Source organism: Rana temporaria, chromosome 5 (assembly GCF_905171775.1).
Source record: "Rana temporaria chromosome 5, aRanTem1.1, whole genome shotgun sequence".
NCBI classification, from domain to species: Eukaryota; Metazoa; Chordata; class Amphibia; order Anura; family Ranidae; genus Rana; species Rana temporaria.
In genome coordinates this window covers 265,839,187-265,857,931 of record NC_053493.1, presented here as the reverse complement: position 1 = coordinate 265,857,931, position 18,745 = coordinate 265,839,187, and the positions used below count along the sequence as shown (strand labels likewise).

Below are 18,745 nucleotides of genomic sequence, written 5' to 3'. Positions count from 1 at the left end.
CATTTTCCTTAGAGTTCTGGATGGTACATTGACTCTATTTATTAATTAACCTTTTCTTCGATGTTTCACTTGATCTGCCACTTTTCTCTTCATATTTGGAGAAGCAGAGGTCCCTATTACTTGGACCTTCAGTGATCTGGATTTTAACTAATCCAGATATTTTTTCTTATATGAGGAGGCGACACTGGGGATAACTATATAATATACCAATAAACATTAGTTGCCCTTTGCCTGGTGCCTGAATGTATGACTGGCTATAGATCAGTGGGCATTTTCTGCAGTGCTCAAAGCCAACTATGAACACTTTTTAGGCCAGTGTTTCTCAACTAGGGTTCCATGGAACACTAGGCTTCCTCTTAAAGTTGCTAAGGGTTCCTTGAGCTTTGAGCAGGGGCGGACTGACAACTCATGGGGCCCCCGGGCAATAGAAGATTATGGGGCCCCCGGACTTACAGATGGCCACCATGCCAGGAGGCAGTGCAGAGGCGGGGCAGCTAAAATCTCGGGATTTTCACATCAAAAGCATGTCGGTTTCGGACATATCAGGGACAGATTTTGACATACTGTCCCTGGTTTTACTGAGCCTGGCAACCCTGATGGGGCCCCCTAGTGGCATTGGGCCCTCGGGCAGTGCCCGAGTGCCTCAATGGTCAGTCCGCCCCTGGCTTTGAGCAATGGAGGGTTGATCTCCCAACTTTACTGATCACCAATGCAAGGGGGTAATTATAAACTGGACACTAACTTCACTACATTACTTATTCTTACATTTAAAGCTTTCTTTGATGTGGTAATCATGCTAATGTATCATGAGCTGTATACAGCGTTCTGCTAAAAAAAAAAAAGGAGTTCCCCAAGAGCCTGAAAATTTTATTTCAAGGGTTCCTCTAGGGTAAAAAGGTTAAGAAAAGCTGCCTTAGGCAGTCCAGCCTACCATCAAACAAGTAACAACAAAACCTGGGGAAAACCCAGGGAAAAACCAAGCCTCTGTCTAACAGTATGCGTTAAAACAGGGGTTTTGTCCGCACGCATTTGCAAGCGCATGGGTGAGCCACGCCAAGGCACCCTGTAATCTGTGGTCCTAACACTAAACAATGAGCGTCCCCACAGTGGAGGCACATGCATTCTAATGGATAGATGGGGGCAGGTGGACTGAAGGGGAGCCACCCCTCCTTAAAAGTACAGGAGCACATCGAACACCCAGCATATAGCACAGTGGTCTCCAAACTGCGGCCCGAGGGCCAGATGTGGCCCTTTGCTTGCCTTTTTCCGGCCCTTGGGGCACTATCCCTCCCACTGATACGAGACACTATTATGCCATCTGAACACAACTAATTGAGCACTATTCCTCCCTATGATACCAGCAATGGGGCATTATTCCTCCCCCTGATACCAGATGTTTACTAACAATGATGCCAGGAAAATTTCCACTCCTGCTGGCCAAAGTCCGGCCCTCCAAGAGTCTGAAGGGCAATAAACCGGCCCTTTGTTTAGAATGTTTGTTTGGAGACCCCTGATATAGCACAATGGCTGCAAAGGTGTTGGTGCACTGCTGGACCAATATAAACGCCATCAAACAAGTTCTGATAATTACTTCCATGTATGTATTAAATTATCCACAAAATATTCAATATAACGTTCTCATTCGAAAAAAATTATGACCGTTCTCTATACCATGTTATGTTATTTCCCTCTTTTTATGTGTGGCCTTTTGTAGTATGACTGTCCATTTTTTTTTTTTTTTTACAATAGGGTTTTTGGTCATCTTATCACAACCTGAAAACCGTTTCTTGAATCTTGCATACATTCAGTATGTTTAAAGTTCATGCTGGATGATCTTCCAATATGATTTTAAACACAGGCTTGATTCAGAAGCAAACAATCAAAATAAGATCGAGTTTCCAGTGTGGCTTGCCGGGAATAATTTTTGATCATTTTTACCCCATAACCATCAGTTGCTGCATACAAAAAAAATGGCATGTGATACAGGGTACCAACTCTGTTGGCTTCAATGTATCCCAATGGTATTTGGGAGGCTATGGAGATAAAGATGCATTTTTGCCTATGTGGTGGGACTATCCAATAAGCAAGTCCGTTTGAGAAGCAATACATAAGTTCTGACTTAACACCACCAATTTCTGCGCACTGGAACTTTTTATTTCATATGACGCCTACCTCTATTAAGTGGTATAAAAAGACTCTAGCGTTCTAACTCCTTTAATGCAGATAAGTGCCCTATACGTTTTTTTTTTTACTATAGGAGTGCCTCCATAGAGGGATTGGTTTGCTCGGGTGAACAAGATCATGGAGAATGGGCAGTGGTCATATAGATGAAGGGATTGATAAAATATATTGTATTGTTTATTGGGAAAATGTTATCTTTTTCACTTCTACAGCTCCCTATTGGGAACTTAATCTATAGACAGGGCCTTTATCACAATGTTTATTATTCTGGTCATAGGCAGAGAGGTATATACACTATTTGGCAACTGGTTTTCCTAACTTTTTTTATTTTTTCTTGCCTGATTTTTTTTTGATTTTTTTACAGCTTTTTTTTTTTTTTTTTTTTTTTTTTGTGCCAATAATTGTTTTTTTTAGTATGCAAGGACAGGGTGGATGAAGGCTATGTACATGACGCTCCACCTTGCCATGAATGGTGGGCCAGATCTTCCCTGGGACTTGGAATCCTAATGCGTTTTCAGTCACATTTTGTTTGGGGTGCTTTTGATACAGAGACCCTTCTGTTACAGACAGTTACATAAGAGATTTATTTTGTATAGTCCTCAAATATCTGATTTGCAAAATGTATTTCCTCTCCTTCCTGTCAATCTATAAAGATTTTTATTTTAAAATCGCGCAACAATATTTTATAGGGACAAGTATTTTTACTGCATGTTTGTAACAAAAGCATACTGAGGTAAAGTCGCTCCTTGTGAAGCAATCTTATTTTTGTCTACGAAATTTTTTTTGTCATCTAAATTAAAACTATTTTAGAACAGTTCAGATGACTAAAATGCATCTAAAACAATTATGGATGACTAAAATACGACACACTAAAATGACATTTTCATCAAAAGACTGACTTAATCGCGATTTGACATCAAAAATAACACTGGTTATATATCACAATGGCTAAATCTGTGTCTGTAATACATGGCCAAACCTTAATACAAAATAACATGTTAGATTTCTTTTACTCCAGGAGTATATAATGATTTTGGAAATTCTAGAAATATGCTTTAATGCATTACAATTTTACTAAACCCATTCTATCTTAGTTGACTAAAATACAACTAAAACAATTCAAATGACTAAAATACAACTAAAACTAAAATTGCATTTTAGTCAAGACTGACTGAGACCTGGTTCACACTTCTGCAACAGGGGATCCAACTTGTGAGACTCCAAGTCACATGACATGCCAAATGCAAGGCTTTCCTACAAGAGCTGTCTTAACTGATCCTATTCAAGTCACTCCGACTTTAGAAAAGGTTCCTGCACTACTTTGGTCTGACTTGGGTGCGATTTCATCTCTTGTACAGGCTCCTAAATGGCATCCGAGTCGGAAAGAAGTCACGGGCAAGGTAATATGACTTTGTTGCAGCAGTGTGAACCAAGCCTAAATGGAAATTTTTATGTCGAAATGAACACTGTTGTGAAGGTGATATAACAAATTCATGTGTTACAAGTGATACCCATAATGATTGAATGATGAGAAATGATTGCCTTGAAAAAAGATTGCAGATAGCAAGTGAAATGGTTATTGGCCAGATGGATTTTGACTTTTTTTGAATCTGCTTTGTATTAAATAAAGAGTGGGTGAAGCCGAGATAGCCCTTGTGAGACTTTCTTTTGTTTCTTCTAAATGGGAAATGATCTGATCAAGGAATAAAAAATAGATGTGAGCATGATTGAGAGGAGGGTGGGAAGCGAGCTGTATATACAAGAATCCTGCTGATTTCCACAAATAGCACAACATGTATTACGTGCCTGCTCTCCAGCCTGCTGACTTCAAACCTCATGTTTATTTTTATTGCCTCTATAAAAGCTTATGTGTTTTCCTGCATGATTATCATTCTGTTTATGTAACATTGGGAACTCTTAGAATTTGGTGATCCGTCTAATGTTCACTAGCTTGTTCACAAGGTAGACATTAAAGTATGGGCAATCCCAATCACTAAAATGTAAAAACGTCTTTTCTGTTTAAAAAATATAATGTAAAAACATTTTTACTTTGGACAGAGCCAAACCTTCCTTTTTATTTGTCTGACGCTCCCCCCTCCCAGACACTGCAGCTCACAATGGGAATGCTTTAACAGCAAAGGTTGTCCTTCCAAGCAGTGGACAGGACTAGATATGACCAGCTATAGGTCTGTGAATCAGTAAATACTGCTAATAGCCATATCCCCTGCAACAACGTTTCATAATTGTGAAAGCAGACACAGCCTACATGAGTGGCAATTGTTCTGAATTCAGGAGCAGTGTAGCATCATATCAACACTATTGCAGGAAGCTGCATTAGGTGGACTTCACTGGCAGGATCTATATGTATTTGTGGGATTTTGCAGGGGACTAATGCCCCGTACACGCGATCAGAAAATTCCGACAAGAAAAGTCCGATGTGAGCTTTTGGCTGGAAATCCTGACTGTGTGCAGGCTCCAACGGAATTTTTCTGTCGAATTTCCCCCAAGAAATATTTGAGAGCTGGTTCTCAAATTTTTCGACGGGAAAGGTTCTTGTCGGAAATTCCGATAGTCTGTATGCAATTCCAGTGGAGAAAAATCCTACACATGCTCGGAATAAAGTCGACGCATGGAAGCATTGAACTTCATTTTTCTCAGTTCGTAGTAGTGTTGTACTTCACCGCGTTCTTGACAGTCGGAATTTGGTGTGATTGTGTATATGCAAGACAAGTTTGAGCCAAAATTCTGTTGGAAAAAATCCACGGTTTTCTTGTCGGAATTTTCGATCATGTGTATACGGCATTAGAGATAACTGGAAGTGCAAATAAACCAATAAGGTGTTCAGTGCATTTTTTTTTTTTTTTTTTTTGAGGCCAGAATGATCCTTTTTTTTGTGAACTTTCAATAGTTGGTTTGGACTAATCTGGTCCAAATAAATGACAGATGCAGCGGCCATGTGCACTGTATAAACTGTATGTTTTCTCAGCAGTGTGTTTCAACAGCGTTATGGAACTTAATGTCAAGTCGGGCTGAGTGCTCAGGCCTTCACAGGGAGCTTTGTATTTTATGAATGAATACAAAGCTTCCTCTGATTTGCTGAGGTGGATATCGTGACGTAAGTAGCCTTCTCTCAATCTTAACCAATCAGAGGACGTTTTGTATTCACAGAATACAAAGCACACTGTGAATGACCTAATTTTCTTCTGGGAGCGGGACATTAAGTTTCCATCCTGCTGATAAAACACAGCGTTGTATACATCTGAGGATACATACAGTGTATACAGTGCACAAAGCTGCTGCATCTAATTTTTGTTCTGGTAGCTGGACAATGTTTTTTTATCACGGTTACGTGTTGTTGATTTATGTTTTTGAGGTTTATTTTCGAGCTGTGCAAAAAGATCACACAAGCACTTGCAAGTAAAGTTAAATTGTATATACTCGAGTATAAGCCGAGTTTTTCAGCACATTTTTTCTTATGCTGAAAATGCCCCCTCTGCTTATACTCGAGTCACCTTTTTGCGCCTGATCTCCCGGAATTTGGGGATCCGGTACCAGCCGGCCATAGGTCCCTTGGACCCCAAACTTGGCACATGTAGCCCCACTCTTCCTTTACAAGTGTGCAAAGTATGTTGTCCAGGGACCTACAGCCAGGGAGCACCGATTTTTCAAACCCGGGCACCCCTTCTATAGACTCCCATGTTAAACGGTAATTTCTCCAGTAAATTTGGGGAGCCGGTACTGGCCGGTCTTGGGTTCCCTGGACCCGGAACTTGGCACACATGTAGCCCCATTGCTCTTCTATAAGTGTGCAAAATTTGTTGTCTGGGGGACCTACGGCTGGGGAGCACTGATTTTTTCAAAGCCGGCACTCCTTCCATAGACTCCCATGTTAAACGCCAGTCTAGGCATGGGCACAGTGAGGCATGCACATGGACACCCTAGGCTTATACTCGAGTCAATACGTTTTCCCAGTTTCTTGTGGTAAAATTGGGTGCCTCGGCTTATATTCAGGTCGGCTTATACTCACGCAATAAAGGTTACCGTATATACTTAACAACAGATGGAGATAAATGTAATTGGAAACATTTAACAAGAAGTTTAGCTATAGATTCCCTTCGCCAAGGAGTCCCACCTATTTCCGACAGATTGACAGATGATCAAACCAGACGATTGCCACAGTGATCTTCCAGAGGTTCTCTCCCCACAATTCTTTTTTTTTTTTTTAATCAGCAGCTACAGGGTTTATAGCTGCTGACTTTTCATTTTTAATACGGAGCAAAGATGCTCTTTAAAGTGTTTCTAAACCTAGGACCCTGTATTCACTATATCTGATCTCCCACAGTACATAGTACACGGAAATGCAATTATTTTAGTAAATCTAAACTGCTAAATACCTTTTCTCGTCAGCAGTATGTAGCAGCCTTGTGACGACTTCTATCAGTATCTGGCCAAGCACTGGTTGAAGCTTGTAGGAAGAGTTTTCAATCTCCTTTGACTGTCCCATAAGGCTGCATGACTCCAGATCCTCTGTCTGGACAGTGCTGATTGGCCCTGAACTAATCCCATGCACCCTCCCAAAAAAAAAAAAAAACTCTCTAGCAATACACGGCAAACTGAGCATGTGCAGAGTGTCCCCAAGGCTCTGTACAATCGGGAGACAGGGACAGTGGAAGGAAGAAGGGGAAGATCAGAGAAGACAGGACCAAACAGCCTTTTTACACAATTCGCAGGATTAACACCCTAGGTTCCTTAGACACAGTGAATATAATGAGCATGCTTTACTGCATATATAGACAGATTTTACGGTTATGGGTTTAGTAACACTTTAAGGAAGATGGCACACATTCCTGTAGTGTTTAGTCAGTTGGGTGAAAACTATTCCGCTACATTCCTATGTGTTAGTGAGCCATGGCAAAGAAAATGGAGATTCTGGTCTTGCTGCTGGAACATAGGACCGTATACTGTATGTAGCGGAGGCTACATACAGTTTCATACAGCGCACACCGCCACTGCTTTGCTAGTGAAGTAAATGGTTTACATCAGTTTGGTCCAAATTTACTTTTAAAAATGTATTGAAACCTGGAGTTCTGCTCCTGCATGTAGGTTGCAGGAGATCAACAGCAATAAAGAATGAAAAGGGTGAAAACGGTATTTCAGTTAGGTCCACTAGTGTGACTTTAGTGCAGAAACTCTTAGAATGACTCTAAGTTGCAAAGATTGAAATGGATGCCATTAAAATCAATGGGCTGCAACTTGTAATGCGACTTTGTCCAAAGTCACATGACAAGTCACACTAGTGTGAACGGAGCCTAAGGGCACATTCACACGAGGCGGACTCCGTCACACTCCGTCGCTACGGAGTTCGCCTCCTCAGCGGGAGATCAGTCCACAGATCTCCGCTGAGCCGACGGATGACAAGCTCCTCTCTGCTCACTGAGCAGGGAGGGGCTTGTCGGGCACCGCTGTGTCCTATGGAGCGATCTGATGAATCCGGACAGCATGTCCATTTTCATCAGATCTTACCCGATCCGCCATGGACGGATGGGGACATGGCCCCCATACGTCTGTTTTTAGCGGATCGGTTCGGATGCCAGCGGACATGTCTCCGCTGACATCCGACGCTCCATAGTGATGCATGGAGCGGCCGTTCAGGTTCGTGACAGGCAGACCCGAAAGGCCCGTCGTGTGAATGAGGCCTAAAAGAGAAATGGTAATTGTTGATTGACAGTGCTTTATCCAAATAAACGTCAGTTAGGTTTTTGTCTAGTTTTGTGAACTGCACACTACTGACTACAATTCATGCTTATTAGGTGAACATGCAGTGTTGTGTGCTTTTGGTACTTTTGTTTCATATCATTCTACTGGGGGAAAAAAATGCCCTTAACGGATATGAAAATGTGCATTTTTTTTAGCATTCAGCTATGTGAAATACATAGAAAAGTTGTACTGCATGGCAAGTATGACTGGCATTGAGGAAAACCATAAAACAGGTTATCTCCATTGTGCAATTATTCCCCAAGGTGGAAGCCCATCAGTGTCTTTTCCAATCTGTGTTGTTCAGGCTTCACTTATCAACTGTGATTAACACAAAAAGCATTTCATTGTGTTCTCTTTACACAAAGGCCTGCACTAAAACCCCCCTTCTGGTTTGTCTTGCAGAGTTATCTTTCAGAAGCCCTGATATCATGTCTGTGGGCTCTCAGACATTTCCTCCAGGAGGACCTAATGGGATTCTCAGAAGTCAGTCATTTGCTGGATTTAGTGGCATCCCGGAAAGAAGATCTCGGTAAGTAATTCTAATGTGCCTGTGCTCCAGGCAGAATATCCACTCTCATGATGCATGTGCCTTACGTCCTTCTATTTTATCACTTAAAAAATGATAATCGCACTTTATTATCTAGCAAGGCTATTGAGGAAGGGCATTTGGTGATTTATTTTGCCTAGTATTAGATATTTCTCTGGATTAGTGCTCTATGAAGGTTACCTGCCAAACACTGCTTACATACGTAGTTTGCTACTGGTTTATTATTGGGAAGTAGTCCTATTTTGTTGCTTTAAAGCTTGGATAAAAAAAAAACAATTGTAGCCCCTGTATTTAATAAGTCATTGAAAATCATCTTCATAAACCTTTTGAATTTGTCTTTTATATTGACCTTCTACAGTGTAAGCTTCTGCAGAGCTGACTGGCAGAGGAATGGACACTATTCGATCATATGCACTGTACAACGCAACAAAGACCTGCCTGGTGTAGCGTACAGCAATGACCACGTCTATATGGTGCTGTGCAGTCATTGTCCCATCACAGGCTGAGGCTGTATTTATCTTAATGTCCTAATATTAATATCTTAATCTACTTGCACTTATAGCAGCTACACACAGAGCGTTTTTTTAATTTTCTTTGAGCTGAATGAAAAAAAAACTGACAGATAGCTGTACTAACACAAGCAACGTTAGTAAAGCAATCTCCCTCCAATGAGCTACTGTGTTCTAATAACTGAGCCCCCCCGCCAAAACACAGTGATCAGACATTGGCTTTCCATTATGCCGTTCGATAAAGGCCGGTCAAGCTTAACCGTGCAGATGTCTCATTACTGGAAAGATGGAACCCTATTCCGTTTTGGTCAACTGGTGGATGCTAGAACTATAACGCTCCAATCTTTTTCAGACCTTCAGCAGTCTTTTGATCTCCCAGATAGGTCTTTTTTATTTTTTTTTATTTCTCTTCAGATCCATCATTATGCTCAGTCTCTTACTAGCGCTCTACATTTGTCTAAGCCTTTGAAAGCACCTGTCTGGCGGGACCATCATCTAAAGCATGGGTCTTCAAACTACGGCCCTCCAGTTGTTCAGGAACTACAATTCCCATCATGCCTAGCCATGTCTGTGAATGTCAGTGTGTTACAATGCCTCATGGGATGTGTAGTTCTACAACAGCTGGAGGGCCATAGTTTGAGGATCCTTGATCTAAAGGGCTGATTTCCCAGATATATAGGATGCTTGTCTCCCTTCCGCCTACGTTTTAAGCATATGTATATGCACAAATGAGAATTGGTCTTATGTCGGGTACACACGATCGGAAATTCTGTCAAGAAAACTTTTTTTTTACGACGGAATGTTAAACTTGTGTTGCATACACACGGTCACAAAAAATTCTGACCGTCAATAACGCAGTGACTTACAACACTACAACAAGCTAAGAAAAATTAGGTTCAATGATTCTGAGCATGCGTCGAATTGTTTCCGAGCATGCAAGTTTTTTTGAGTGGCGCAATTGCATACAGACGATCGGAATTTCAAACAAACTTTTCCCGTCGGAAAAATTGAGAACTAGCTCTCAAATTTTTGCTGTTGGAGCCTACACATGGTTGAAATTTTCGACCAAAAGCTCACATCGAATTTTTCTTGTCGGAATTTCCGATTATGTGTACGCAGCATTAGGCCATACACGGTGCAAATTTCTTTCCTGCAACCACGGGTTGCAGAAAAAGACAATGTTGACAAGGGAATCAGAAATTGTCTTCTCCAGGCGGGGAAGACCGTAATTATCAGAAGCGACTATAGCAGTTACTAGCGATATTTGCAAGACAATCCGGCAGGCTGGTTGTACCCAAGTTGATTGATCGATCAACTTGGAGTATTCAGCCTGCCCATTAATGGTTCGAATCCATTAAGGATTCCAACCATGTATGGCCGACCTCAGGTAAAAAATCCTCCCCCCCCCCCCCCCCACCTGGCAAGTCATATGGCCCAGGCTTCCAAAAGCTCCATATGTACTCTCTATAAAGAAAATCTGTATAAAATCCTCTTCCATTAGTATATGACTGCAGTGCTGCCTAGGTACTCTTCAGCATATACAGTGGATATAAAAAGTCTACACATCCCTGTGAAAAAGGAGTGTGTGATGTAAAAAGTTTTTGTGATGTAAAAAAATTAGGCAAAGATTAATCATTTTGGACCTTTAATGTGACCTATCATCTGTACAACTCTATTGAAATATTTTATGGGGGGGGGAGTAAAAATAAAAAAACTCAAATAATCTGGTTGCATAATTGTGCACACCCTCTTATAACTGGGAATCGGAATTAAGCAGTCACATTCAAACTCATGTTAAATAGGAGTCAGTACACATCTGCCATCATTTTAAAGTGCCTCTGATTAACCCCAAATAAAGTTAAACTGTTCTAGTAGGTCTCTCCTGACATTTTCTTAGTCGCATCCTACAGCAAAAGCCATGTTCGCAGAGCGCTTCCAACACATCAGAGGGATCTTGGTGTTGAAAGGTATCGGTCAGGAGAAGATATACCTTTTGGAACACAGTGAAGACAGTCATCGAGTGAAGAAAATATGGCACAACAGTGACATTACCAAGAACTGCTGGACTTTCCTCCAAAATTGATGAAAAGACAAGAAATTTTTTTATCAGGGAGGCTGTCAAGATGCCTACAGCAGCATTAAAGGAGCTGCAGGGATAGCTAGAAAGTACTGGCTCTGTGGCATATGTGACAACAATTGCCAATATTCTTCATATGTCTGGGCTTTGGGGTAGAGTGGCAAGACGACCCCCTTTCTTAAGAAGCAAAACATCCAAGCCTGGCTAAATTTTGCAAAAACACATCTGAAGTCTCCCAAAAGCATTGTGGGAAAATGTGTTCTGGTCTGATGAAACCAAGGTCGAACTTTTTGCCCATAATTCCAAAAGATATGTTTGGCACAAAAACAACACTGCACATCACCAAAAGAACACCATACTCTCTGTGAAGCATGGTGGTGGCAGCATCACGCTTTGGGGTGTTTTTTCTTCAGCTGGAACCGGGGCCTTAGTCAAGGAAGAGGGGATTATGAACAGTTCCAAATGCCAGTCAATATTGGCACAAAACCTTCAGGCTTCTGCTAGAAAGCTGAATATTAATAGGAACGTCATCTTTCAGCATGACAATGACCCAAAGCATACATCCAAATCAACAAAGGAATGGCTTCACCAGAAGATGATTAGAGTTTTGGAATGGCCCAGACCTATATCCGATTGAAAATCTGTGGGGTGATCTGAAGAGTGCTGTGCCCAAGAGATGCATTCACAATCTGACAGATTTGGAGTGTTTTTGCAAAGAAAAGTGGGCAAATATCGCCAAGTTTAAAAGGCTGAGTGCTGTAATAAAATCAAAAGTTGCTTCACCAAAATATTAGTTTAAGGGTGTGCACACTTATGCAGTCATATTATTTTAGTGTTTGTTTTATTTTTACTTCCCTCCACCTAAAATATTTCAATTTGTTTTTCAACTGAGTTGTACAGTTTACAGGTCACATTGAAGGTGGAAAAGGTTATGAAATTATTTATCTTTTTTATTTTATTTATTTTTTACATCACCAAAACTTGACATTTCAACAGGAGTGTTTAGACTTTCTATATCCACTGTATACTGGAACTGTCCACTCCCTATTGGCAGGCTATGCAGTCTTTTACACATTCCCTCTTTGTGTCCTGGATCTCTCCTCTCCGTACCAGAATGGAATACTTTACAGCTTTTTGTACCAATTTCTTGGATAAACACAATTGGGTTTGGGAACTCCAGGGATTATTTTGAATACCACCCTCAATGACAAACTCCCAGCTTGCTAGGATCCTCCATTGAGTCTTATTATATTGAGGAGGCTGGTTGTCTGGACTCCATGTCTTTCTTCTCACTTTTTCCTTCCTCATTTTTTATTATTTTTTATTTTATTTTTTTTATACGTACATCTACTTCCTTTTTGGTTAGCAATACAAGTACACATTACAACAGTATGAGATGGCTCAGTTTATTGTATATTATAATAGTTGCGCCTTTTAGGAGTGTTTTTATAAAAAGAAAAAAAAATTTGCGAATGTCTCAGGCATTAAATAGACCAATAAGCATAGGTAGCCTATAGATCATAGACAAATGAAGAGAACCACAAAGACTGACTGTTAATTATACATACTAGGGTTGTCCCGATACTAGTATCGGTATCGGGAACGATACCGAGCATTTGTGCGAGTACTTGTACTCGCACAAATGCTCCCGATGCCTGAGCCGATACCCAGAAGTCGGTGGGCGGAGAGGGGGCGGAGCCAGTGGGGTAGCGTGGGGAGCGACGTCGCAGCGGGTGCAACATTCAGGGGGACGCCAGGCAGTGTATGCCACTGCTGGATCCGTCTCCCCGTTTACTTCCTGTGTCCCTGGCTGGTGCCCTGTGAATGGTCGTATACGGCGGCGGGGCTATTACAGTGTTGCTGGCCTAATCGTGATCACGGCACGGCTGGCCAATCCGTGATCATGGCGGGGCAAGGCTGGCCTATCCACGATCACGGCGGGGCTGGTCCCGCCTTCGCCTAGCCTCCGGACCAATGTGCCGAGTGCTCTCTTCCCCTAAATTTTTTTTGGCACAGCACAGGAAAATCGCACAGTGCACTTTATATATTTTAGCTTTTTTTACCAGCTCAGCACTACCTCACATACATAATCTCTTCCCCCTCCTCCGGACACCCTCTCTTCACCTCCTCCAGGCTGATGGAAGACACAAGCTGCAGGTGAACTAAGTCAGCCAGAGAAAGAGATTAGAGAGTTTAGACAGGTCAGTATATAGTGTAGTGGACAGAGCAGTGGTCAGTTGTGCCATCCATCCGTGAGTGCCCCCTGTCAGTGCCATCCATCCGTGAGTGCCCCCTGTCGGTGCCATCCATCCGTGAGTGCCCCCTGTCGGTGCCATCCATCCGTGAGTGCCCCCTGTCGGTGCCATCCATCCGTGAGTGCCCCCTGTCGGTGCCATCCATCCGTGAGTGCCCCCTGTCGGTGCCATCCATCCGTGAGTGCCCCCTGTCGGTGCCATCCATCCGTGAGTGCCCCCTGTCGGTGCCATCCATCCGTGAGTGCCCCCTGTCGGTGCCATCCATCCGTGAGTGCCCCCTGTCGGTGCCATCCAACCGTGAGTGCCCCCTGTCGGTGCCATCCAACCGTGAGTGCCCCCTGTCGGTGCCATCCATCCGTCAGTGGCCATTATTCAAATTGTCACATGACATTAAAAAAAAATATCAGTATTCGGTATCGGCAAGTACTTGAAAAAAAGTATCGGTACTTGTACTCGGTCTTAAAGTGGTATCGGGACAACCCTAATACATACCCAATATCAGGGAGAACCTATGATCGACAGCTTAATTTAGTGGCCATAAGGTATTTTGCTGATTGAGGCATTTCAGGAAAAGGTCACATTACCACCACTAGAAGGAGCTGGCCATTATAGAAAATATTTTTTTTGGGTAAAATAAGGTATTGTCGTGACAGCCGGGTCGCAGCATTTTTTTTTATTATTATTATTAAAAAAAATAATATATAATATAATAAATATATATATATATATATATATATATATATATATATATATATATATATATATATATATATATATATATATATATATATATATATATATATATAATATTGCTGCATTAACTGTATCTGTTTAAGGTATATTTTCAGTAAGCACATATATTTGATTTATTGGTGTTTCATCTCTTAAAAGGAAATTATATATATATATATATATATATATATATATATAGTCAGTTCAATTATTTTTTTAGATTCCGCTATAGAAAAATCTAATAAAAATTGTGTTTTTATAAAACAAATAAAACACCAGATTACTGTAAGTAACCGTATCAAAATGTGTTCATGTGTGACTTGTACTTGCGTATGTACATGAGGGCAACCACCTTTTGCTCATGACATGCAGGTGCTGCTTCCTGTTTTGCAGTACTATAAAGTAAATCTTAATATTGATCCTCACAATAAGTCAGCTGAAACCTATACACTCCCTGTGTGGCTGATATCTTATCTCAACAGCTGTTAGACAGGCTTATCGTAGTAGTTAATCTACAAATGTGTACATTTAATAAAACCACAAAAAACAAACGGCTTGTTAAAATGTAAAAGTCACATAAGAATTATTTTAACGTAAAACGCTTCAAACTAAACTTTTTACTGAAAATACAATCTACTTTCCAGCTTTTTTTTTTTTATGTGATTTACAAATTTCCACATGCTTTCTTTTGCATATTTTTGTATTGTAATAAAGCCCAACTCTAGCCATAGGATGGTACAGCATTAGCACATGTCTTAGTTCTCCAGACCTACTGTATGCAGTGTTGGATTTTTCTGTAGTTGTATTTGGATTTACACTTCAGAATATTTTTGTTTTACCGTCCTTTTAGCATTTCAGCTCTTGCTCCTGTATAGACTTTGTAGATTAGAGCAACTTTTACATTTCAACTGTTGATTTGGTGATAATGTTGGCTGAAAAATATTTCCTACAGCTTTAGTCACATCACCTAATTGTAAAGAAGTACGGTATGTCCCACGTTACACAACAGTTGGATCCTGGAGAAATCTGCACTGCAGGGATGTCTGTCCTCTTCCTGCCTCTGAACTTATTCCACTCCAATGGTTAACCGCTTTGGGTCTTCAGGCAGAAGAGAAGGACAGATGGGCGAATGGGGACACGTCCCCTCCTTATTTCTTTGATTATGCTGCTTGTAACATGATCTGTGAATGGAAGAGCGAATCATGTGACTGATCAGACCCTCTCTCATTCACAGATCATGTTACAGGCAGTGTAATTGATAAATAATTTTCCTCAAAGAAAGGGGGGGATTGTGCCCGTCGGACCAATTTTTAAAAGCCACTTATACTGAAGTCCCGAAGCTGTGAACTATTGCGGTGCTGGACATTGATAATCAGGAAGAGGACAGGCATATTTGCAGTGAGGATTTCTTCAGGATCTAGCTGCAGGTAAAACGGGACATGCTTCATTACATGAAAGTGAAGTGACTAAAGCTGTAGGATATTTTTTTTTTGTAGCTAAACTTCAGCTTTAAAGTGTGGTGTTTTTATTTATTTAAAAAATATTCTTTATTTAGCATTCAAGGAAATGAACATTGGGCAAAAAGCAAGCGTTATCAAGAATTACAAAAGCTCATCCCATCTAAGCTAGTACACAAATGGCTGCTAAGTCGGCTATCAAATGAACCATCGGCAACCGTTTACCCCATTGCACATTGTGGGATGGCACTCGGTATCGCCTTGTACATTTCCCAAACCATTTTTTTTATTTGCCTATAGAAAAATTGTAGACAAAAAAATTACGGCCGAAAGGACCGAACCCATGTATACAAAGTGCAGAAGAGAGATAAAAGAACAGTATAAGGAGGAGGAGAAAAAAAGGGGAAACCACCCCACATATCCTAGACCACTCCTGATGTGCCATTTGGCCGAGTCCACATTTTTTTTCTTAATGTGTGTGTTTTCATTTTTATGTACTTTTTCCATCTGAAGTACCTGGTTGATCTTGCCAATCACCTTTTCTTCCTTATTTTAAACTGAACACACTCCGGGCAAAAGCTAATCTGTGTTAGAATGGTCAGTTTTCATTCTTTGACTGGCAAATTAGAAATACACTGTGCAGAAACGCAGCATTGGCTAGTTTGTTCAGCCATTTACGTTTTTCGAAGCTTGTGCGCTACAGCTAAAGTCTAAAACATGGGTAAATTACTAATGTTTGTTTCTTCTAATGGAAAGCTCTTAAAGTATGGGTTTCAGAAAAAAAAAATTTATACTCGACTTGCATCGATGATGCATCTGTCCCCCGCCGTTTCTAAGACTGAAAACTGAGATCAAAGACTGCTGATCGCTCAGTTCTCAGCCTTTAGTGAGAAGAGAGCCTGTGACTGGCCGTCCAGCACTCACTGGTGTGCCAGGCTGCGAAGGGGGTGGGGGTGGCTGGCTTAGGCTCTCAAAGGCTCACTGAGAGGCTGGCATCTGGGTGGATCCCGACTGTAAATTAAGATTAAAAAACATTCTACTTTTACTCCTTTTAAACTCATTGGCTGTTTTTGGTAGTATTGGATTCTTTCTTGCTGTTGGTAATAACGATATATATAGAAATTCATTATCTGTTTTGTTTTTTAGAAAAGGAGATTTTATTCTCTTAAGGTTTTAAACATTTTTTATTTATATAGGTGCAACTCTTTCCTTGGAAACTCTTCCGCCCCCAAAAAACCTCAAGCTAAACAGAAGAAAATGCACAACATGGGCCATAAAAATGGCAGTAATTCTAAAGAACCACAACCAGAGAGAGTAGAAGAGATATATGGAGCCTTAAAAAATGGCCTTGAGTAAGTATAGTTACAAGTGAAGTCTGACACATTTCTGGTTATCAACCCATTATAGACATGGCACAATATAAACCGTAGATTACATAGCTTAGAATTGAATCAAAGGTACTTAGGATGCAGGTCGAGCCTCCAGATCCCAACAAATATCGTTTCCAAAAAAGTATACTGCTGAGATTCATCAATTGCTATTGTATGGCTGCCAATAAAAAAAGATGATTATTTAATTAAAGAATAGAATGCTCAGCAGGGGAGGGGAGGCTCTTGTTGCTGTTAATTGCCTCAAAATTGGGATTGCATTAATAGGTCTTAATAACTTGTGTGTTTTATAGATTTTGTTTTCACGATCACTCAATCTTATTTGGTGTTTCATTTCTGTTGGTAGCGAGTACCTGGAAGTTCATCAAACTGAACTAGACAAGCTGACTGCCCAGCTCAAAGACATGAAGAGAAATTCAAGGCTGGTAAGTTGCCAAAATCCAAGCACTTCCTGGTGTTATCGGGAGGAGACCTCAAAGTGTGGGGATGTTTGGATATCGAATACAATAGCTGTTCCACTTTCTTGCATTTACAATGCATAAAACAATTTGCCAGTTTTCCCGTTAATACCACATGCAATAAATTCCTTCCACATGCTGGTGTAATTATCTTTAAACTGCCCCCACCCCCCCTAATTATTTAATCATCTTCTTTTCTTGTTTGCTCAATACAGGGAGTGCTGTATGATCTGGACAAGGTAAGCTACTTTTGTTTAACGTGGGATCATGTTTATTCTGTTGAATGCAATTTGATTATTGCCATTGACTGAGTTATAGCAGTAGGGGGTGGCTGCACAGGCCAGGAATTAAGCAACTACACAACCTGGTTCTATAGTTTGCAACCTGGTTTATATGTAACCCCTGCTTTTTTTCCCCTCAAAGATAAAGTGTTTTACACACATAGAGCAGGGTTCAGGTGTATGCTATGCACAGAATGCAGTGTTCAGGAGTGCATTATGCACGGAATAAAGGGTTCAGAATTGTGTAATATAGAGAGCGTGCCGGGTTCAGGAGTGCATCACTCTTCTCCCACTTTCCTCATCGGATTACCTGACTATCAGCAGCCGCTGATTTTTTCCCACACAGTGCACACTTATTTGCAGTGCCACCTCTACCCATTGGCTAGTAGCAGGAGCAAGATTATCCAGCGGGAGGCATCTGTGCACTAGACTGTGGCTTGGCATTGGATGCCTACTCCCTGTAGCCTTGTCCACACCTTGGGTACAGGGCAGGGAGGGTTCTTTGGGAGATGCCAGTAAAGGTTAAAGGATTTGTAAAGGAAAAATTATTTTGCCTAAAATTAATGTCTGCAAGGTAGACAGACAGAATAGTGTAATGATTCTGTTAAAAAAAACGAGTAAATACCTATTAAATTCCTTCATCTATATAACCTCCGGCGTTCTAGTTTCTGTTCTCTCATTCACTTCCTGGTTTGCATCGCTCGTTCATGTAAGAACTACATTTCCCAGTATGCATTGCGGCACGCCCAGTAATTCACACCTCCTTGAAGTCTCTAACACGTAGAGAGCGTCCTGCCGCACAGATGTGAGCACATTACTGACCACCGCAGTAAAGCCTCCCATCACGGTGGTCAGTAAAATCAGACAAGCAGGAAGTGAACAGAACAGAGAAGAAATAGAGCAACTTCTGAGCAAAAACGAACAATGAGGAAGTGAAAAGAGGAATGTCTGCAGGTAAAGGATGCTTATTATGAAAAAAAAAATCCTTTTACAACCCCTTTAACTGTCACTTGTAACACAGAAGGCCGGCTTCTGTGCTTACTGTTAACAGTGGTGATCACGGGGCCACTATTAATTGTCATGTTCTAGCTGAAAAAGGCCCC

General features: G+C 41.1%; 1 protein-coding gene across 4 annotated transcripts in view; it reads left to right on the top strand.

Moving 5' to 3' along the window:
- The window catches only part of RIPOR2 (RHO family interacting cell polarization regulator 2), a 231,532-nt gene that overhangs the window by 73,396 nt on the left and 139,391 nt on the right, over positions 1-18,745 (top strand). For all 4 annotated transcript variants that reach the window (XM_040353814.1, XM_040353811.1, XM_040353813.1 and 1 more), the window contains exons 2-5: positions 8,341-8,467; positions 16,712-16,867; positions 17,250-17,328; positions 17,577-17,600. In XM_040353814.1, coding sequence (XP_040209748.1) covers positions 8,341-8,467; positions 16,712-16,867; positions 17,250-17,328; positions 17,577-17,600 — 386 coding nt within the window. The remainder of the gene's footprint in view (positions 1-8,340; positions 8,468-16,711; positions 16,868-17,249; positions 17,329-17,576; positions 17,601-18,745) is intronic.